The sequence below is a fragment of the Malania oleifera genome, chromosome 5 (assembly GCF_029873635.1).
Source record: "Malania oleifera isolate guangnan ecotype guangnan chromosome 5, ASM2987363v1, whole genome shotgun sequence".
Classification (NCBI taxonomy): domain Eukaryota; kingdom Viridiplantae; phylum Streptophyta; class Magnoliopsida; order Santalales; family Ximeniaceae; genus Malania; species Malania oleifera.
In genome coordinates, this window is record NC_080421.1 from 103,651,455 (window position 1) to 103,675,493 (window position 24,039).

General features: G+C 36.8%; 2 protein-coding genes across 2 annotated transcripts; both read left to right on the top strand.

Moving 5' to 3' along the window:
- The first annotated feature begins 7,994 nt into the window (after positions 1-7,994).
- Positions 7,995-8,859, top strand: LOC131155256 (ethylene-responsive transcription factor RAP2-3-like). The gene is made up of 2 exons (XM_058108263.1): positions 7,995-8,364; positions 8,449-8,859. Exons 1-2 carry the CDS (start codon positions 8,193-8,195, stop codon positions 8,727-8,729), a joined length of 453 nt encoding a protein of 150 aa, XP_057964246.1. The 5' UTR covers positions 7,995-8,192; the 3' UTR covers positions 8,730-8,859.
- Positions 8,860-20,373: 11,514 nt separating this feature from the next.
- Positions 20,374-22,251, top strand: LOC131155257 (ethylene-responsive transcription factor ERF073-like). Its single transcript, XM_058108264.1, has 2 exons — positions 20,374-21,136; positions 21,223-22,251. Exons 1-2 carry the CDS (start codon positions 20,965-20,967, stop codon positions 22,029-22,031), a joined length of 981 nt encoding a protein of 326 aa, XP_057964247.1. The 5' UTR covers positions 20,374-20,964; the 3' UTR covers positions 22,032-22,251.
- The last annotated feature ends 1,788 nt before the right edge of the window (positions 22,252-24,039 follow it).

The window sequence follows — 24,039 nt, forward strand, 5'->3', positions numbered from 1 at the left end:
GGCTCGGATTCTTACATTTGAAGCAAGCCATCATTGTGTCCTATGGCTGGATCATCATGTTCCCACCTTATTGACCCATCGCAGTCTCACCTTATTAACCCTTTGCGGTCCCACTCTTATTGACCCATTGCGGTCCCACCTTATTGACCCTTCGCGGTCCCACCTTATTGACCTATCACGGTCCCATTCTTATTGACCCATCGCGGTCCCACCTTATTGACCATTCGCGGTCCCACCTTATTGACCTATCACGGTCCTATTCTTATTGACCCATCGCGGTCCCACCTTATTGACCCTTCGCGGTCCCACCTTATTGACCTATCACGGTCCCATTCTTATTGACCTATCACGGTCCCATTTTTATTGACCCATCGCGGTCCCACCTTATTGACCCCTTGTGGTCCCACCTTATTGACCCTTCGCGGTCCCACCTTATTGACCTATCACGGTCCCATTCTTATTGACCTATCACGGTCCCATTCTTATTGACCCATCGCGGTCCCACCTTATTGACCCATCGCAGTCCCACCTTATTGACCTTTCGCGGTCCCACCTTATTGACCTATCACGATTCTATTCTTATTGACCCATTGCGGTCCCATCTTATTGACCCTTCGCGGTCTCACCTTATTGACCTATCACGGTCCCATTCTTATTGACCCATCGCGGTCCCATCTTATTGACCCTTCGCGGTCCCACCTTATTGACCTATCACGGTCCCATTCTTATTGACCCATCGCGGTCCCACCTTATTGACCCTTCGCGGTCCCACCTTATTGACCCATCACGGTCTCATTCTTATTGACCCATCGCAGTCCCACCTTATTGACCCATCGCGGTCCCACCTTATTAACCCTTTGCGGTTCCACTGTTATTGACCCTTCGCGGTCCCACCTTATTGACCCTTCGCGGTCCCACCTTATTGACCTATCACGGTCCCATTCTTATTGACCTATCGCGGTCCTACCTTATTGACCCTTCGCGGTCTCACCTTATTGACCTATCGTGGTCCCATTCTTATCGACCCATCGCGGTTCCATCTTATTGACCCTTCATAGTCCCACTTTATTGACCCTTTGCAGTCCCATTCTTATTGACCCATCGCGGTTCCATCTTATTGACCCTTCACAGTCCCACTTTATTGACCTTTTGCAGTCCCACTCTTATTGACCATTCGCAGTACTACCTTATTGACCATCCACGGTCCCACCTTATTGACCCTTCATGAACTATAGCTCGGGTTCCTACCCCCGGTGCAAGTCCCCATCCTTGAACTATAGCTCGGGTTCCTACACTCGACGCAAGTCATTCTCATGGACTCTCAAGCATACATGCAAATCGGTTTTCACAAATCATTTTGGTCTCTTTTGTTACATTGGGCCTAGTCCAAAATCAGTGTCTTTTATCTTTGCAGGCTTGTTGCTACAAATAACATAGGAGAATTCCTACTTTTACTTTGAAGCGACGAAGCCTACAAAGAGGGGCAGCTGTAGACACCCCATTTTTACCCAGGCCCAATATGATTATTATTATTATTATTATTATTTACATTGTTATTATTACTTCATTTTTATTTTTATTTTTATTTTTTGCTATAATTATTATTATTATTATTTTATTATTGTCATTTTTACTATTACTATTAGTATTATTATTATTACTAGTCTTATTATTATTATTTTATTGATAGTATCTTTATTATTTTTACTTTTACTACAATTATTTATTATTATTATTATTATTACCTTATTGATTTTATTATTATTATTATTATAATAATTATTATTACTATTACTATTTTCATTATTACCATAATAGTAAAAGCAAAAAAAAGAAAAGAAAAAGAAAAATAAAATCAAAAAGGAAGTTTTTTTTAGGGTTTACAGAATTTTTTTTTTATAAAAGGGGGGCATAGCTAAGCCAAAGGGGAAGAGGCACAGACCAAAGAAAGAAAAACCTTACCTTGCAGTCTCGTGCGGCGGCAATGGAGTCGTTGGCATTTGCGCAGTCAACTAGATGAAACCAATCAAGCGGCGATTTCTTATCCGATCAATGCAAAATTTTACACGGTCGTTTCTAACCCTTTATTATTAATTTTCACCGTTCAGATTATTTTTTTGAGTTTTCTCCCTTCGTGTTAATTTCTTGCACATCCGTATCACCGCCGCAGCAGTGGAGTCATCGGCATCTGCGCATTCAACTAGACGAAGCCAATCGAGCGGTGATTTCTTATCTGATCAATGTGAAACTTTACGAGGTCTTTTCTAACCCTTTTTTCTTAATTTTCACCGAGCGATTCGTCTTTTGAGTTTTCTCCCTTTGTGTTAATTTCTTGCAAAGTCGTATCACCGCCGCAGCAGTGGAGTTATCGGCGTCTGCGCATTCAACTAGATGAAGGCAATCGAGTGGCGATTTCTTATCCGATCAATGCAAAATTTTATCAAGTTGTTTCTGACCCTTTTATATTAATTCTCACCATTCAGATTATTATTTTGAGTTTTACAATTTCATTTTAATTTATTACACAGCTGTCTCACCGCCGCAGCAGTGGAGTCGTCGGTGTATGCGCATTCAACTAGATGAAGCCAATCGAGCGGCGATTTATTATCTGATCAATCTGAAACCTTACTCGGTTGTTTCTAACTCTCCCTTGTTAGTATTTACTGATTTTATTAATTTCTTTGAGTTTCATCTCTTGGACAACTTGTCCACACACACACAAACACACACATGCACGAGTGATGTTTTTGTAATTTGTTTATATATATTTTTTTTCTTCTTAATGTTATTTTGTATATATATTGTATTATTATTGTTTTATTTGTTCTAATATCTAATGTTTGGGGTTCTTTTTCCTTTTTTTTTTGTTTTGTAATCATTGTAATATACTTATTTTTATTGTTACGTATTATTTAGGATGTTTTATCGTGTAGACATTATTTAGGCTTTTTGATGTATTTAGGATATTTGTCATATTTATTGTTCATACGGTATTTAGGGATTTTGTTTATTATTTATGATTGTAATATTTATGCACATCTAGGATTCTTGATTATTTACATTATTTTCATAATACGACCATTTAGGGTTTTGGGTTATTGTTTTATTTTAGGGTTTTGGCTATTTCACGTTATTAGGGTTTTGAGTAGTGTTTTATTTAATTTACTTTATATTGCTATTGCGTATATATTGATGTTCATTATTGTTTATTATTTATTTATTTCTTGTATACGATTGTATTATCATTTTGTCGTGTTCATAACATTGTTGTGGAATTTTTAATGCTATAATATTTATTTGTATAAATGATATTTATATTTAGCAACTTAGAATTGTAAGTAGCATTATACATTTAATTTAGTATTTTAGGTGACCGTGTACATTTAGTAATATAGCATTTTAGGTAATATTATATATTATTATTATATTTTTAGTATGTTAATATACAAGGTATTAATTATTATGATAAGTTTAATATTTTAGGTAATATTTTTGGTGTTTTGGTATCATGCTATTATATGGTATGTTTAGTATATATAGTATTATAGTAATCTATTACGTATTATATTATTTGTGGATATTTATTATTATTATCGTAATTATGTGTATTATGGTATGTTTAAGTATTTTTGTTTATAACGCACATGTAGTATTTTAATATTTGCTCATTATCTTAGTCTATATTATTGTTTATATTCTACTATTATTGGTATGTTAGATATTTTAGCTTCTATTATATATGTTGATTAGCACGTATTTTGGTATCCTAATATTCTAGTTTATTACTATTTTTTATTTATTTATTATGTTTAAATTATTATATCTATTATTAAAACCTCCCATACTAATATTTTCCTATAAAACTTTTACTTACAATTTTAACATGTGGGAGCATATTTTCTTAAATAATTTTGATTTTATAATCCCTATGATTTTATTGCGGGGGTATGAGCCTTCGGGCTTCACGTATCCTAAGCTCTGAGGGATTATATATGTATATATTATCTTTATTTATTTATTTATTTTTCACATTTATTTATAAATTCATAAAATAGGAGTAATTTGAAGAATTATTAGATTAACTTAGGGATAATTTCAAATTAATTAGGTACCGTTCGTAAGAACGGGCGCGTAGGGGGTGCTAGTACCTTCCCCTCGCGTAACCGAACTCCCGACCCCAACTCTGGTAATGTAGACTGATTCTACCCCTAACGGGGTAGTAATCATGTGTTCTAACCACACTAAAGGTTAGTGGCGACTCCGACATCCATGTTTTTCCACACCATATTAAAATTGATTTTTAATTTCGCCGCTCGGGGCACACGCGCTCCCGGGACGTCGCGACAGTTGGTACTAGCTAATATAAGACTATTAGTGACGATCTTTCTCTTCAAACATTCAACTTCAAAAAGAATCCAAACCTTAAACACACTATTTCTTTTTCGGGTATCAAATTCTATTTTACTGTGGTGAACAATTTCAAAAGATCTCACAACCTCTATTGCATTTAAAAAATCAGTACAATCATTGCAAATCTTCACTACAAATATAAGACTAATACAAGAAACCACAAAAAAAATTCGAACCAACCCGCGCATCGTGCATCGCAGCTTTCCCCGACATTTTTCAAGCCTTTACCTGAGTGCAAAACCAAAAAAATTGACTACCCACGGCCTCCAAAATGTACCCTCTACCTCCCCACAAATTTTCATCACTTTTCGAATTAATTTGCTATTTTTCCTGAATTTTTCCTTTTTTTTAATTTAAAAACTATTAGTGACGGTTAAGAAAAATCATCACTAATAATAGACTATTAGTGACGATTGTACTAAACCTTCACTAATATTATTGACTTTCCCCAGTCAACAGTACACTATTAGTGACGGTTAAATGAACCATGACCAATACATAACTATTAGTGACGGTTTCGCAAACCAACACTAATACTACAACTAATATTCTTGACTTTTACCCCAGTCAAGGCTAATTTTTTAGTGATGATTTTTTGACCTGTCACTAATGCAAAACTAGTAGTGATGGTTTTCTTGAACCCTCACTAATAATGGCCTAGTAGTGAGGGTTTTGTGAATCATGACTAACAATTTACTATTAGTGACAGTTAAGAAATCGTGACTAATACTTCACTATTAGTGACGCCCTAAAAGCATCACTAATAGTACAGAAACCATCACTAATATTTTTTCGAGAAATTTTAGCACCAAAAGTGACTTCCCGCGATAGTTTAGTGATGGTTTTCAAATCGTCACTAATAATTCCGTCACTAAAAACCAATTTTTTGTAGTGTATGTTGATGACATGCTAATTGTTATGAAAGACATAACTGAGGTAAATCCGTTAAAGATTTTGTTGCATAAAGAATTCAACATGTAGGATCTTGGTGCAGCCAAGAAGGTACTTGGAATGGAGATTCGCCGGGACAGAACTGCAGGGAGGTTGTGGTTATCTCAGGGCAATTATATGGAGAAGGTGTTGAAGAGGTTTAGTATGGCTGATGCCAAATCGATATGTACACCTTTAGTGAATCACTTTAAATTGTGTACCGCTAAATGCCCAAGGACGGATGATGATATCCGGGACATGTCAAAGGTCCCCTATGCTAGTGTACGTCGTGAGGAGTTTAACGTATGTCATGGTATGTATAAGACCAGACTTGACATATACAGTAAGTGTGGTAAGTAAGTTTCTTTCAAATCAGGGTAGACAACATTGAGAAGCTGTTAAATGGACTTTCCAATACTTATGGGGTACTTCTAATTATGGCATCATGTTCGACAAGCAAGGAAGTGATCTATTAGTTGTGGGATTTGTTGATGCTGATTATGCAAAGGATATAGATGACAGAAGGTCTACAACGGGTTATGTATTCATCCTTATGGGAAAACCTATTTGTTGGAGGTTTATAGCACAATCTCTAGTGGCATTATCTACAACTGAATCTAAGTACATGGCAATCGTCAAAACTGCAAATGAAGCTTTATGACTTACTGGTTTAGTCAATGAGCTGGGTATACAGTAAGGTGGGATTGTGTTGTGTTGTGACCATCAAAGTGTCATCTATTTGGCAAAGAATCAAGTGTATCATGCTAGAACCACACAAATAGATGTGAGGTTCTACGAGATCCAGGAGTTGATTTCTTCAGGTGAACTTGTACTTAAGAAAGTTCACACATATGAGAAGCAACGGATATCTTGACAAAGTCGGTTACCACGGAAAAATTCAAGCATTGCTTAGACTTGTTTCATGTCTCTAGTTGCTAAAAGAGAGACGGTCCCAACTTAATGTCTCAAGGTCAAAGTGGAGCAGTGAACTATGTTTTTTGGTTTCTCTTAAGGGGCGTATACTCGCCAAGGTGGAGATTGTTGTGACATGTGACTCATATACTGAATGGGATACATGTACAAAGAGATAACATAGTAGAAAATCAAAGTATTTGTGGAGCAGGAGGAAAACCGTCGATGGATTGGTTATAACTGTCGATGATTTGGCACCCAATTTTAGGAAATTTCATTATGTTTGAAACCGTCAATGGTTTGACTTGGGAACCTAGAGCAAATTTTTAAATTTTAAAAGAAGAACATTAAGTTGATTGGGGTTTGGAGGGAAAGCCTTTGGAAACTTTTTATATACATTGTTCTTGATGTATTTGTAATGTTGTAAGTCACTACAAAAAATAAAGTTATTAGTGACGATTTTCAATTTGTCGTTATACCTGCCATTACTAATACTTATTAGTAACGAATATTTCAAACCGTCACTAATAATAGAGTATTAGTGACGGATTAAAATCGTCACTAATAATTGCGTATTAGTGACGGTTTTAATCCGTCACTAAAGACCGAAGCCCGTCACTATAGATTCTACACCAAATCAATCAAATATCGTCACTAATGCTCTATTATTAGTGACGGTTTTATATTCGTCAGTATTACTCCATTATTAGTGACGGTTTAAATTCGTCACTATTACTTCATTATTAGTGACGGTTTTATATTCGTCACTATTACTCCATTATTAGTGATGGTTTTATAATCATCACTATTACTCATTAGTACTGACGGTTTGAGAAACGTCACTATTGGTCTATTATTAGTAACAGTTTCAAAATCGTCACTATTTATCTATTATTAGTGACGGTTTTAGGGTCGTCACTATTGCTCTGCAGAACCGTTACATATGGATTTAGTGACAATTTTAAACCATCACTAAAGACATAGTATTAGTTGATGATTTTGAAATCGTCACTAATACTTAAATTGCACAATTAATAGTAAAGTGTATTTTTTTCAATTATTAATTCCTGTAAAAATCTGATTCAAATTAATTCCTGTAAAAACCATAATTGCAATTCAAATTTAAGTACAAATATATTATACATATTCAAATTCAAATACAAATATATTATACAAATTCAAATTTAAATACACAACATTATAAAATTTCAAATTTAAATACATTTCATTTGTTCAGATAAAAAAAAATGGAAAGTTGTATTCGAGCTGCATGACATCGTCCTAACGTTGTCACACTTGCAAACCCTACAAATTAAAAAAGTTAAAAAAATTAGTATACGATTTTTAAAAATAAGTCACAACGTAGCACATATACAGGTATAAAAAATAAATCACGTCAACATCAAATTGTAAAGGACGAAATAATTCGCCCCTCAATCAGTACACACCAATACAAAGAATGAAAAACACAGCAACAATTCAAATTAGACAGCACACACTAACATAAAGCAATACTATAGAATTTCAAAGGTTAAGTTCAAAAAGCAGTCACCACTACAATGTACAAAGGGCAATATGTGATAAGATGAAGGGCAATTATGACAATTCATCCACCCTGTACTAGACTTTTCCCAAAAATTCCTCCCGGTTGAGCGCCACTTACGTCCACGACACGTTATCCCCAAATTGGACAGCTGTCCTCCACTAACCCACCCACGCAGCTACTACAAATTCCCCTCCTCCGCTTCCCTTCTTCTACAAAAGGATTTAAACCCTTCTCACGCCTTATCCACTTTCTTTATAAATACCTTGTTCGCCATTTGTTTTGCTTATTCGATCTGTGGTTTGCTTTTGCGTCTGATACTCTGCTTCATTTGTTCGTCTAATCATATCCCAGTTGATCAGTGTTTCTGTTGTCCCTCTCTGGGTCTGGTTTTAAAATGTGTGGCGGTGCGATAATCGCTGATTTCATGCCGCGCAACAGCGGCGCGCGCCTTATATCTGCATCCGACCTCTGGCCTAATGCTGCCTTCGCTGCGAAGGCCGATTCGTTTGATCAGTCGAATTTCGGCGGAGAAGCTCCAGCCACCGAAAGGACTCAACCCTCCTCAGGTACCATTTGCTCCCTCTGCTTATTTTCTCGGAATTTTTAAGTGCTCTTTGAATGCTTTTTTACTGGGGAATTTCGTCGAACAGGTGATGAGCATGTGCAGAAGCCGGCTAGTAGGCCGCGGAAGAACTTGTACAGGGGGATCAGGCAATGCCCCTGTGGCAAATGGGTTGCTGAGATTCGAGATCCCAGGAAAGGGGGCAGGGTTTGGCTGGGTACCTTCAACACTGCTGAAGAAGCTGCCAGAGCCTACGACAGGGAGGCTCGCAAAATAGGCGGAAAGGAAGCCAAACTTGACTTCCCCAACGAAGGCGGCGACGGATATCTTGACAATGCAAGCATGCTTGGACTTGTTTCACGTCTCTAGTCTCTAGAAGAGAGACGTCCCAACTTAATCTCTCAAGGTCAAGTGGAGCAGTGAACTATGTTTTTTTGGAGTGTTTCCCGTTTTATAATTAAAAGGAAATAAAATATAAAATAATACTTTGATTGGAAAATGTTTTCCCAAACTAATGCTCACGTAATTTCGCAGCTTAATGCTGCGAGATTTAAAAGCGAAACCAATGAGGAGCTGACGCGTGGCAGGGTGCAAAGAAAATCTCGCAGCTTCAAGCTGCGAGATTTAAAAGCGAAGCCAATGAGGAGCTGACACGCGGCAGGGTGCTGACAAAATCTCGCAGCTTAAAGCGAAGCCAATGACGAGCTGACGCGTGGCATGGTGACACGTGACAGTGGGAAAATCTCGCAGGTTAGTCCTGCGAGATTTTCGGCTCTATTTACTCCCTTCTTTGCAAATTAAACATTCCCTTTTATTAAATTTAATCATAACTTTCCCTTAAAATATAATTTAAACTTAAATTTTAAATTTTAAATTGTAAATATATAATTTTTAAAAAAAATTTACATAAAAGAAATTATTGATTATAAATAAGTATGTTGTCATAAAAATTTGGATAAAATCCAAAAAAATATTTCAAAATATGATTCTAACCCCTGAATTTACAAAAAGTACTACAAAATTTCGTATAATTGAATTTTATTGATGAAATGAATATTTTGTTAGTTAACTATTAAATGCATGTGGAATAATAAAATTTGTCCTTAATAAAATGATATTTTAAAACTCGTGGATTAGAGACCGAAAAAAAATTTCGAATTGAATGCTTTGATGCTTTGTGCAAACTAATTCTTTAAGTATAACAAAAATAATTTGTATTATTTCAAAATTATCTAAAAATATAATTAGAAGAAATAAATTTTTCAATAAGTTATAAAAATGCCTAATAATTATAATGCTGCAAAATGTTTATTGAATGTAATATTTAAAATTAAGAATTAAACATTTTGTAAGACAAAGTTAAATTTATAATTTAAATTTAAATTTAAATTTGTAAAAAGGGAAAGTTAGAATTAAATTTAAATTATAACTTTAAAAAATTAAAATTTAATTAAATTTTATCTAAAGAAATAAAAAAAAAAAAAAAAAGTTTTAAGTAAGATTGAAGCTTTGTAGAGCACATGCAAAATTAATGGGAAATAGATAATGAAATTTGATCCGTGAGTATCGTGAGTTGACAAAAGCTAATCGTGTAAGGAGTGTGACTATTTCTAACACAAGTTTAATCAACTTGAGAACAAGTATGACGAACTCAGTTAGCAGCATTAAGACTCTAATTTACATATGTAATTATAAATATTATATTACATGCATATAGTCTCTCTAAGAAGTGTATGAAAGATAATAGCAGCATCAAATTAATTTTTTATGTTCTAAATTTATATAAAAATTTAAAATATATTTTTATTTTATATATTTTTAATTTATTACTCGAATACGTTCATTAAAATATTATTTTCATGAATGTAGAGAAAACCATACTAAACTTTTTGTAATTATACAAATTTAAATTCAAATGCAAAATTAACGATTCTTACATGTTGTAACTACATGCAGTTTGAACTTTAAATTTGGATTGTTAATTAAAGTATAAGTTTAGAGAAATCATGAAATAAACTTTAATTAAGGATATACATACTCTCAAAATTAATATATCACTTAATCAATAATATTTTTTTATTAAAATTAATATACGTAATTAATTAATATACTTTAAGACAAATTGACTAGGATTTTAATGGAGAGAACATATATTAAGTGCTTCCTAAGATTTTCGGTGCATATAGTATATGGCGGTGAGGGGAGGTTAACGTGTAAATGTTTAGAGTGCTGAAACACGTTTGCGTCTGACGACGCACGTAAATGCATGCAGACGTACAAATTTTAGCAATACGAATTTTGCAGTAAAAGACAATTCAATTTAAGGAATTAACTTAACTAGACATGCAAATTTAGACGATACGAATTATGTGTCATTTTTTAGATTTGGCAGTATTGAATTCTTTAAAGATACGAATTATTAAATGATATATACAAAAGAATAAAAAAAATAATCAATTATATACAAATGAAATCAAAACAATCAATGATATACATACAAATAAAATACAATTAAAGTAATGCTAAACTACTCCGTGCCGCAGCGAGGTTGTCTCCGGGGTCGTGGTGGTTGCCGTCTGCGTCTACCCTCTCCCTGCTCGTTAGCATCATCAGGTGTCTTGGCCTGTCGTGCTGGATGTGAATCCTTTCCCCCAAGAGGTGCTGCATCATCATCATCAGCCATGCGGAGCGCACGCGATGAGAAATGATATGATGTCTCAGGACGAGAACGAGGTGGCCTAGGGGGTGCATCGACCTCCACCCCATCAAAAAGATAGTCAAATAAAAATGACATGGATGGGGTAGCAGCAGAGTCGGATGGGGCATCAGTCGGTATGCTCGATGGTCCGGCAATATGAGCTGCAGTGGAAGGCGCATAAGGCACTGACAGGTCGAACAAGTACTCGGCCTGTACGACTGGTGGGAAGGACATGGGAGTCCCTGGATGACTAGAGGAGGCATGTTGTCCTCCTCGTACTGGAGCTGATCGACCTCCTCGTGCTGGTACATCAGGTCGACCTCCTCGTTCTGGGATCCGTCGACCGTCCTCGTGGACGAGGTCCAGTGCAGTACTCATCAATCGGTGGATCGCAGGATCCGACAAGATCTGGTCTGCCTCAATGACTATTTCAGCCTGCAGGATATGAACATATTTTATTAACGCATTGAAATCGGAACGTATATATAATAAAATGAGTTGTGGCATTAATCTTCTTACGAGGCTCAAATATACAGCTGCGGTCCTGTCGACGAAGCAGCGTGTGATAGACCTATACCAAGTGAAGTATGGGTCATCTAGACGCATCGGACTGTGCTCTGCCACTCCTCGTACGATGTAGTCTCGCCGATGCTCCCACGCAGTGACGAATATCGCGTGCGTACTCGACCAGTCTGTGACCCCTCGACCGCGTCCATCCATGCCGTGGAGATCGTCCCCAACAATATCTACCCCCGAAGTCATAAATGGGGCGGGAATGACCTGTCGAAACCCGAACTGTCGCATGACTCGATCGGGGAGATACCACTCAATAATATGAAAGCATATGAATGGCACTCGCGCTACCCACAGGTCCCTCCCATCTGCATAGGCAGGCGGCATGTCGGCTAAAATCTCATCTGTGTAGGGCATCCATGTAAACTGCAATTAGACAAAACAAAAAGTTAAGCGGACTATACACAACTGAAAGAAAGAAAGAAATACTTTCATGTGCTATACTTTAACTGATTTATACCTCATGCTCCCAGTGCATGTCCAACTCAAACCTGTACCAGGGCAATGTGTGAAGCGCAACCATCGATGCCCTCAAGTCGTCCCTCCATCTGTATAAGATGAAATGTAAGTTCCCAAATGCAAGACTACTACATATTACGAATTAGTATTCGTAATAGTTATTGAGTGAATGAGAAGGGATAGATAAAATTTGTACTAACCGATATGCGAGTGGGAGATGATCAACCGAACGACCGTCCTAACCCCTCTCAATCTGCAGGAAACCTCGCCGCGTAGGCGCGAATGAAGGAAATCTCTCCCAAGCCCAAACCTGGAGTAAGTGAAGGGGGCCCACAATCTGTGTCTTCGAGTGGTGCGCGGCGCGACACATCTCCCTGTACAACCACGCCAAAGTGGCGGACCCCCAACTGTACGAGTGACACGCTCCGAAGTCCTCAAGAAGTGGAAGGAACATAAGATGCGCATAACTGCCGAAAACATCCGAGAAGATCACCCCACAAATCAAACGCAACAAGTGGGCTCGTGCATGGCATGCTATCGTCTGAACATCTGCATGTGCCGGGAGCTCACGAAACGCATCCCCCTCAAGGAACTGCATACGGATGCGTGCACCAACCAACTCGCTGTCAGGAGGAACGACGCCTAACAAACGCTCGCACATAGTACGCAGGGCGAGTCGACCCTGACGGTCTGTAGGTCCCTCTACTGGTCCGGAAGTGTGACCAGTGACAGCTCGCCCATCAATCGGCAACCCGAACAAAACAGCTACGTCCTGTAATGTGACGGTGGCCTCGCCATGAGGTAGGTGGAACGTGTGCGTCTCGGGTCTCCATCGCTCCACCAATGATGTGACAAGATGCCAATCAAGCTGGATATGAGCAATCCGATAAATGCCATAAAACCCCGCATCACGTATCATCTGGACAATGCGGGGGTCTGCCTCTAACCAACGCTCGGCAAACTGCGTGCCCCCTCGGCAGCACAGGGGCTCCGCATGCCCATCAGCCCACGCTCGGCTGGCCCTGTGATGATCGCCCATTGTCAAGACGCTCGGATTGGACGGCCCTGGATCAATCCTGGTAATGCATCGTTGCATCAGAATAGGTATATACAAAAAAAAAAACTGTGTCAAATAGTATAAAACTGCATACGACATCAACGGGACGGTCCCGCTGCATCGCCCGAGTGGGTCCTTTTCGGACACCTTGTGCGATTATGCCCTTTTTGATGACATATACTGCACGTGCTCCTTTTCCTACCTTCCCTAGCATCCATCTCATTGTGTATACGAGAGCTCCTTGGACGACCTTTATGTCGAGCATATGTTGGATTTGCCTGTATAGTCGGCAACGACGATGTTGGCCAGTACGCCTCGTGCATAATCGGCTGAAAATCCGCTGCATATGTCGCATAATGTTCGGCGGTGCTCCAACAAGGCTCAACGTACGGCATGGCGTTGAGTCGTGTCTCCGCACATGCAACGAGAAGGTGGGAGCATGGAAAGTGTAAGGCTTGCCACTTCCCACACGAGCAGCCGTGCAAATCCTGAATGCACAGCGTTTGCACGTTGTTTCCTTTATGAGGTCCCAACTGCGCAGTCGTGATGCTAAAAGTACCTCTAGACCGGTTGAACGTCGTCACGCGATGTCCGATCGCCTTCAACTTCCTTCTTTCCATCGCAAGCAATATATGAGGAGTTAATGCATTTCCTCCTGATATTGCATTACGAGAAGCCTCGCGTTGGCTATTGAAATAATGTGCAACGCGATAAAATGTCAGTTGCACAAGGGCAGTGATTGGGAGGCTACAAGTGCCCTTAAGGACGACGTTGAAACATTCGATGAGGTTTGTCGTCATGTTCCCATACCTCTGCCCCCGTTGTGGCACTGAGTCCACATATGAGGAGCGATTTGATCAAAGAACGTCTTCGCGGGTTCCCTACCCTCATCGAAGATCTTCTCCATCCACATATTAAACTTTCTGACCTGATGCTCCCTTCCCGCGTGCTCAGCCATTCGCTTCAGATTGACACTGTGCACTGTCGTGCTGAAGTTGCTTACAACGTGTCGAAGGCAGAATCGGTGGTGCGCACGCGGTGGCTGCCAATCGGGATTGTGAGACACTGCAGCAATGATCCCTGGATTCCTATCTGATATAAGGCAAATGTCGTCCCTATCGGTAATGGAACGAAGACAACACAGAAACCAATTCCATGTGTCCAAACTTTTCTCTTACACAATAGCGAATGCAAGGGAAAATATTTACCTATTTGCATCTAGGCACGTCGCAATAAGGAGTTTTCCCTTGTACTTACCGTACAAGTGTGTCCCATCTATACATATCATAGGAGGACAGTGGGGAAAACCCTGAATAGATGCTGCGAACGCCCAAAAGACTGATACAAATGTTACGGTCTAATCGCTGCCTGGTATAGGGTTCCACCTCCACTTGACGATAGTACCAGGATTATAAGTGCACATTGCTTCCATCCACCTAGGCAACGTCTGATAAGACTTCTCCCAATCGCCGAATACTTAGGCAATTGCCTTCTGTTTTCCTAACCAAATTTTCTTATATGAGATGGAATAGCCAAAACGACGATCTATGAATTCTTTCAATGTAGCGATTGAGGTCGACGCATCACCCCTTATCATATTCACAATCTCACTAGCAATAAGGGACGACGTGATTTGGCTATGGTCTTGTGAGAGGAGTTCATTCAAGCATGTATGCGGACCACCATATTGAGTGATTTCGAAGAATCGATGTTTCTGACGATACATCGCACGCAGTCTCCAACTGCATTCAGAGTTCTTACACCTAACAACCCATAATAGTGGGGTCGACTGCAGGACGTGGAAGTCATCGTGCGTTCGAGCGTGGTATATTCGCACAGCAGCTATCAATTGATCTTTCGACCCGAATAGCATCCCTTGACTCAGTTCTGATGATTCATCCCAACGAGTTACCCGTATAGGAAGCTCATCACCATGGGACAAATTTGCAGCATCTACATCAATTACACCATACATAGGAGGTTCGACCATGAAATCTGCCGTATACGTGCCATCGTTCAATTGACGGGGGGGCGGGTCGACATCATCGGGGAACTCGTTCGTCCCTTCACCAATTTCCTCCTCGTACGTGTCATCTTGTAAATGAACATCGTTCGTGATGTTCATCCCCACGTCCAGCGCGTTGTTCGTTATTGCGAACAACAATCCTGGTTGTTCTGCTGAAACATCTTCGCAAACACCATGATAATTCGTATGAATAGTAGTTCCTTCGTACGTCTGTGCCTCGAATGACGATCATGGACATTCGTTCATATCCACAACAGGCATCCCACCAACATCTGCATCTTCTTCCTCCGCTTCAACCACATGCTCAATAGACGTTCCCGACTGCCTATGTGCGGCAACACCCATATGAGGAATGAGTTCGACATACAGTTGCACAGTCAAATATGTCGTCCCTACGCAGTGTGCATCCAACACCATGCGCAAACCGTAATCACTAGTTACGGGAACAACCTCATAGAAGATTGTATCATGATGCCCCTTAATCGGGTATCTTGCGGTTAACCGCAATGCATATTGATTTGGATCAATTTGCAAATACTTGTATATCTTCGTATGCAATTTAGTTAATTTACACCTATGACCAATTCTAATAGGTTGAACTGGCGGAATACTATAACTAACACCGGTTTGGCCGGTTATAATGTTACCCCCCATGTACAATAATACCAGAACCGGAATACTGCTTGAACTTCCTGCCATCTAGATTGACGCCCGGTAAATATAAAAGACCTACGCAAACAATAATTTTATGTATAAGTCGTATGCTAAGTGAATAATGAACAAAAATTATTTTCAATACGTTCATGTGCATGCAATATTCTCTAAATGTTTCACTTGTCACTTTGAAAATATTCTTGCATGCAATTCTGACTTCTCTACGAAAAGTCGTATCGAAATTTGGGCAGCATGCCAAGTGTAATTTGATCATTTACCCATTTTTACAATGACCCTTAAACGTTTGCAGACAATATAATAATATAGTTGAAGCATGCGAGAAAGTTCAAGTTATGTTGTCACTAATTTAGAAAGTTATTTTTTATACATAAGAAAGAAAATGAGATTCATTTTTCTAATTTTTTCTTAAACAAAATTTGGGAGGAGTGAGAATCCACACATCAGTTATGATTCAAGTTCAAGTTATGTTGAATTTTATCTAAATTTTAACAAATTTATATATAAAGTTTCAAATTTGTGTCATCAAATACAATATAATTTACAAATTTTGATAAGTCAATATAGAGAAGTGATGCGAAAAGCTTGATGAAGATGACACTACAATGATACATATAAATAATTATCTCCCAAAGGCAACTAGTTAACCACATACCTTTTGTCATTTATATAGTTTGTATTATCAAATTCCAAATACAAACAAATCATAGTCATGTGTAGTAGATTGGATCGTACTCTAACAAAAAAATTTGTATGATTTTGGCATGGAGCACACTCAATATGAGTATATAAGACTAATGTTGAACAAGTTAAATTAACTTAAATATAACCTTTTAACTTTATTATTAAGCATTTATAGATCAACAAACTACAACTTATTTGTTACTATAAGATAATTATACAAAAGCAAATTTTATAATACTTTTGAAATCCCGAGGAAGATCAATGAAATTTTTAAAAATTTTAAAAAATCTTCACTGAAGTGTAAATGGCTTGATTTCAATATATAGTTTTTGGATTCCAAATTTGGGGGGCTTCTCATTGGGATGTAAAAATTATATTTTGGAAGATTGAAATTAAATTAGAGAAGTAGTAAGAAGATAGTCAATGATATTTTGAATTGTTTTGACCAAAATTTTAACCATAAAATTATGTATCCATATGTATATTCATAGTGGTTCATAGTAAATTAAATTCAAGTTAAGTTCAGCAAGTTTAAATTCAGTTCTAATTATTTTGTACATGATGATGTTACTCGTTTGATTACGAACCACATGTAAAAATGGATGGATCATACTACATTCAAAGAGATGTTATTTTGTATATTATTACCATAAAAAAGAACTATGGTATTGAGAAGGGGGGGTAAAAGAAAAGGGGAAGCACTTGAATTATTGAATATGATTATTAATAAGTTTGTAGAATGACCATACTTTAAAAGAAAAAAAAAAAGGTTTTTAAAATTGATCACGATAACCAAACTATATTATAATATTCTTCAATGGAACCACACATCCGAGGGTAGTATTGTCGCCCTTGTTACGAATTAGGAAGAACTTGTAATACCCATTAGAAATGACATTGTGCATTCCAAAATAACCTTATCAAAGTGAGTTAAGATCCACAAACAATACAAAAAATACAAACAAACAAATGTCCTAAACACTATTTCTTCTTTGATATTAATGAATATGTAAATTTAAAATATTGAAGCATAAATATTTGATCAATATACTTTCTTTTTATTTCAAATATTCAGATTATATTATTAAAAATTTACATGATTATGCGGAGTATATACAAATATTATTAAAGACATAAACGTTAATGAAATTATTAATTAAAAAAACTAACCTTCCTCTAAATGCAGCAACAAACCCAAATAGTCGCGGCGTGTGATGTCAAACCAACTCAAAACATAAATAATTATCTCATGTAAATCTTAGTAAGTTAAATAAAATATTCACGTTTTTTTCTAAATATTAAATAACATACCCCATCTTCGGCCCTTAAATAGCCTCGCCTCGCCTTCGCCCGAGCCCGAACGGTCACCTGCACCTCGAACGGTCACCTGCCAACGCAACGGTCCTCTGCAAGCTCGAAGGTCTGCAACTTTTCTCCCTTTCTCCTCTGCAATATTGTGTTCTGAGAAGGCTCGGGGAGGAATTCAGCAGACGAAGCAAATCTCACAGAACCATCCTGCGAGATTTACCACGTGTCAACACGCGGATGGATGTCAGGCGCAAATCTCGCAGTTTCGTCCTGCGAGATTTCCGCCACGCGTCACGACCAGATCGATGCCTCGTAATCTCGCAACCACGCGTCGCCTCTCCGTTTGATTGCTTCTTAAATCTCGCATCTTGGAACTGCGATATTTCTTCAAGCGTCGCCACGCGTCACTGCCCCCTGTTTCTCTCTTTGCCATGCGTCGAAGGCATAGTGGCCATCAGTTTAAATCTCGCAGCATGAAGCTGCGAGATTACGTGAGCATTATTTTGGGAAAAAATTTCCCAATCAGAGTATTATTTTATATTTTATTTCTTTTTAATTATAAAACGAGAAAAAACTCATGTTTTTTGGTTTCTCTTAAGGGGCATATACTCGCCAAGTGGAGATTGTTGGCCAAGGTGGAGATTGTTGTGACATGTGACTATATACTGAATGAGATACATGTACTAAGAGGGAGAGAGAATATAGTAGAAAATCAAAGTATTGGTGGAACAGCAGGAAAACCGTCGACGTATTGGTTATAACTGTCGACTATTTGGCAACCAATTTTAGGAAATTTCATTATGTTTGAAACCGTCAACGATTTGACTTGGGAACCTAGAGCAAATTTTTAAATTTTAAAAGAAGAATGTTAAGTTGGTTTGGGTTTGGAGGGAAAGCCTCCGGAAACTTTATATATACATTGTTCTTAATGTATTTGTAATGTTGTAAGTGTCTTTGACACCAGATAGTAAGAAATTTTTGCCGATTCCGTGGATGCAGACATTGTTGAATCACGTAATTTCTTATATTATTTTTATTACTTTCATACATATCACATAGTTGTGTTGTTCTGTAGTTTTATTATTAATGGCTACATCTAATTGATTCAATTGTGTAAATACAATATATACAATACAACGGGACATAAGAGGGAATATGGGATTTTGTAAAATAAAATTATTGAATTTGGTATTTCATATAAACTAATTACCAAGTCTAAATATAGCAAATTATATTTATTAAATATAATGTACTGAATATCTAAAGCATGTGTGAGAGTATATGAATAAATATTGATTATACTTAAATTTTTAGTAAATTTTCTACATAAAATTGTCACATATTTGTATATGTTATTTTTTAATTTGATAATATTCGTTTAAAAGGAGAAATAAATATATTTATTATTTTAAGAAAAAAAAACTATGCACAAATTATTCATTTGATAAATTTGCTTTAAGAAAAACATGTCACTGATTCAAATATTACTAAATAAAAATTTGAAATCTTAAAAAATAAAATAAAATGTTTGTTATCAAAAAATAAAATGAATTATTAATTAAAAACCGATAATATTTTTTTATTAAGGATGACCAACATCCTTACATCATCATCTTACATAATTCATTATACGTACAAATGCATTGGTGGATGAAGAGGAATTTTCAAATCCCAAACCCACATTTCGGCATTTGGTCGGATAATTCAAAAAGTAATAAAGGGAAAAATACACCAAATTTTACGCATGAATTTCATTTTTTTTTAATAATGTTGACAAATAAAAATTATATAGTTTTTTTTTTTTTTTTTTTATAAATTTATGAAAATTTTGATTCTGAATTTAAAACTTACTTTTTCAAAAACAATAATTTATTGAATTTGACAATAAAATTATACTCTTTTTTCCTCTTAAAAAGTTTTAATTTTTTTCTAAACAAAAAAAATATTTATTTCTTAAGATTTTAGGAATCAAAAGAGCATGAGTTCAATGATGTGAATTTAAATTTGTAGGAATTTTTAAAAAATTTAATTTAATTTAATACGATAACTTACTTAGATTTATATATATTTGAATATAAAATCTAAAAATACATTGTGTATACTTGATGGTTTCACTTTTCTTTTGTAAAGTCTTTGTAATTTGAGGAAATATAAAATTTATACTTTCAAATATAAATTTTTTTTTTTAAAAGTTGACGAGAAATTAATAAAAATATTCATATTTAAAATTTTAATACTTATAAAAATACATAATTTTTTAAAATTTCAATATATTTATGTTATTATGTCAAATTATCGAGCGAGTGAAAATTTTGAATATACATATATATATATATATATGTTTCAATCCGAATGAAGTTGAGTGATAGTACAATAACAACAACAAAACTAAATCTTAAATCTCATTATATAAATATATTTCTATCAAATTATGTTATTATAAATAACTCACTTTTCGTCATGCCTCGCTGAGTGACTGTGCAAAAATAATAATAATAATTATGACAAAATATCATTCTCTTTATTAAAGTTTAAGTCGAGTAAATTTTCGTGAAATTATACAATTTATCAAATTTCATCTTAATAGATGGAAACTTTATTACACGTAAGACACCCGGTCAAATACTGTTTGCATGTTTGCCACGTATCGCTCCGTCGGACCCCACCGCAAAGAAAACGGACACGAATCCGAAATGGCTAAACGGACCCTCCTATACCTACAGTGTACAAAGGGCAATCTGCGATCAGATGAAGGGCAATTATGACAATTCATCCACCCTGTACTACACTTTCCCCGAATTCCTTCCGGTTGAGCGCCACTTGACGTCCACGTTATCCCCAAATTGGTAAAAAAATGTAAAAACCGCAACGCAACGAAAGTTCGAATTGAACTGCTGTCCTCCACTAACCCACCCACGCAGCTACTACAAATTCCCCTCCTCCTCTTCCCTTCTTCTACAAAAGGAGTTAAACCCTTCTCATGCCTTCTCCAGTTTCTTTATAAATACCTTGTTCGCCATTTGTTTTGCTTATTCGATCTGTGGTTTGCTTTCGCGTCTGATACTCTGCTTCATCATATCCCAGTTGATCTGTGTTTTTGTTGTCCCTCTCTGGGTCTGGTTTTAAAATGTGTGGCGGTGCGATAATTGCTGATTTCATACCGCGCAACCGCGGTGCGCGCCTTATATCTGCATCCGACCTCTGGCCTAATGCTGCCTTCGCTGCTAAGGCCGATTCGTTTGATCAGTCGAATTTCGGCGGAGAAGCTCCAGCCGCCAAAAGGACTCAACCCTCCTCAGGTACCATTTGCTCCCTCTGCTTCTTTTCTCGGAATATTTAAGTGCTCTTTGAATGCTTTTTTTTACTGGGGAATTTCGTCAAACAGGTGATGAGCATGTGCAGAAGCCGGCTAAGAGGCCGCGGAAGAACTTGTACAGGGGGATCAGGCAACGCCCCTGGGGCAAATGGGCTGCTGAGATTCGAGATCCCAGGAAAGGGGTCAGGGTTTGGCTGGGTACCTTCAACACTGCTGAAGAAGCTGCCAGAGCCTACGACAGGGAGGCTCGCAAAATACGCGGCAAGAAAGCCAAAGTTAACTTCCCCAACGAAGGCGACGACTGCTCTGCACCCGCGGTAGCTGCAAATCACCGTGCACGGTCCAAATTCCGCAGCCCCAATCTCCCCCCTTCGTCGTGTCAGCCGTACACCCCCAACATCCCCAAAACTCTGAATTTTGGGTTTTCTGGTGATTTGAACCAGGTCGGGTCTTACCACTCCGATGGATTTTACATAACCCCTCCTGCGAACGCTAATCGGATTTTTATGACACCGGAAGAGAACTTCGGCTCTTCTTCTGACGAGGCCTACCGTTCTTCGGCGACTCTGGTGGATTGCAATCTAGGATCGACGGTTCCCTGTTCTGGGCAGGTGAAGGTGAAAGAGGAGGTAGAGAAGCGTGGTCAGGGAGTGAACAGGGAGCAGGCGATTATCGAAGTGGATGACGAAGAGAACGAAGTGCTGAAACTCTCGAAGGAGCTGATGGCGTACGAGTCCTTGATGAAGTTCTACCAGCTCCCTTATCTCGACGGGCAGTCGCCGCCTGCGCTGAACCCGGCTCAGGACGGCGCCACCATTGATCTCTGGAGCTTCGACGACGACGACGCAAGTCCTCCGGAATCCTCGGTGCATCTGTAATCGCCGCCGTTCTTTCTTTCTTTTAAAAAAAAAAAAAATTTATTTCTGTTCTTGATGGGTGTAAATTGAATGGGTCGGGGAATCGGGTTGTTGCTTATTAATTTTGCTAGATTTTGATTATGTTAGATGTTTTGTTCTCTGCATTTTAATGTTAAAATAAAATTGTATTTAGATTGGATTTTGCGGACGGTATAATCTAATAATTATAGAATTCTATTAATTTTTGTTAGGTTTTATTATTCTGTGTATTATTAATTTTAAAAATGTTTCCTTCACTTTTACTCTACAAAAATTATAATTAATCTTATCATATTTTACCAAATGTTTGATCAATTTCATCTGCTAGTATGTTTTTAACATGAATTTTTATTCACATAAAATTTTGTAGTTTGATTTTTTATTTTTTATACAAGTATCAATATTTAAATTTTGTGTGATCTACAAAATAGAATACAATCAAATAGAATTAATTGTTTAATTTTAATTATTTAATTTAATATTTCTAGAATTAACGACCTATGACCGTGTTTAATATATTTGTAACTTAAAAAATAATTTAATCTTAAATATTATATTTATATAAATTATTTTTCAATCCTAGCCAATAGTTATAAAAACAAATTCATTAAAGTTTTATTGTCATATTTATAACCCCCAATGCCTTTATGAAAGTTACTATTAATGTCCTGCGTTACTGTCTCGAGTTACATATAATTTCTTAAATATAATAGCGAGTCATTTATAACATTAATAACAAATTGAAGGCGAATCTGTCTTCTCCACTATAGAAAGACAATTTTAAGAAAAAAAATAAGTATTTCATTTTCAATTTTACAATTTAAATCTCACATTCTCTAATCTAAGCATCGCCTTAAAGTTTATCATGGATCTTTTAAGACATCCTTATTTGATTCTTTTTATGTGGTTGCAGTGTAAGGATGCTTTACGAAAGTCACTCAATTTTTTACAATAATATTAAAAAAAAAAAAAAAGCACATAATAAGTTTTAAACTTGAATGTATTTTAAAAAAAAAAATAATGTATTAAAATGAAATAAATTCATTCATAAGAAAATTTTATGATTTCTTAAACTTAAATTGTCATGAATTACATTTTAAAATGATTTAATGTTGTCTCATTTTATATGTAGATTCTAGCAAATATCTAATTAATTGTATTCATTATTAAAAAAAATTTCCAGCCAAAACCTTCACATGCATTTCGTGTTTTTGGCGACTAATCAATTTGAAACGCATGTTACTTTTTTTAGAAAAATATTTTTAAAATCAATTGATTCAATTAAAAAGAGAATTAGGCTGACTAGGCCAAAAGGCCATTCGGTGGCGGGGCGGATGGGAAAAGAGGCGGCGCCGGTGGATTTGGGCGTCAGAGGCGGCACACCGGGACGGCGCCCACAGTTTGTGCTGAGCGTGTGGTAGGTCTCCGCTTTTGCCCCTGCTCGTACACTTGTACTTCCTATATCCTGTAGCAGACCGCGTCTCACCCTCCCAGCACGTGCTGTACTCCAATCTCTCGCGAAGGGACGTACCCGCCCGCTACGCGGTAGGATCCGGCTAAAGATGTCGGATCTAAGCCGTACCTTAAAAAATACTAGGGCCCATCTGCACAATGTGCATCCACGCTGCATTATCCAACTAATGCTTACCACGTGTCGTCACGGACCTGTAATTTTAAATATTTTCTTAAATAAATTTTTTCATATACAAAGAGTATAAATTCCTCTTTTTTACCTTAAAAAATATTGAGTTAAGCTTTAAATAGAATTTTTTGTATGGGAAAAAAGGATATTTAGAGAGTACATTAAATTTGTATTTAATTTAAGTAGTATTTAAAAGTGTTGAATTTAAATTTGTGTAAATTTAAAATTAATTTAATTTAATTTTATATTATTTATTTCATAAAAATTTAAACTCAAATTTGTAAATTCATGTTAAAAAACAAATCTACATTTTATTAATTAGTAGTTTAAATCTTGAATAAATCTTTT

What these genes read in the sequence shown, in the direction of transcription:
- LOC131155256 (XM_058108263.1), top strand. Translation starts at nt 8,193, where the DNA reads ATGTGTGGCGGTGCGATAATCGCTGATTTCATGCCGCGCAACAGCGGC. An exon ending in AAGGACTCAACCCTCCTCAG is followed by an intron (nt 8,365 to 8,448) that starts GTACCATTTGCT and finishes TTCGTCGAACAG; the next exon opens with GTGATGAGCATGTGCAGAAG.
- LOC131155257 (XM_058108264.1), top strand. Translation starts at nt 20,965, where the DNA reads ATGTGTGGCGGTGCGATAATTGCTGATTTCATACCGCGCAACCGCGGT. An exon ending in AAGGACTCAACCCTCCTCAG is followed by an intron (nt 21,137 to 21,222) that starts GTACCATTTGCT and finishes TTCGTCAAACAG; the next exon opens with GTGATGAGCATGTGCAGAAG.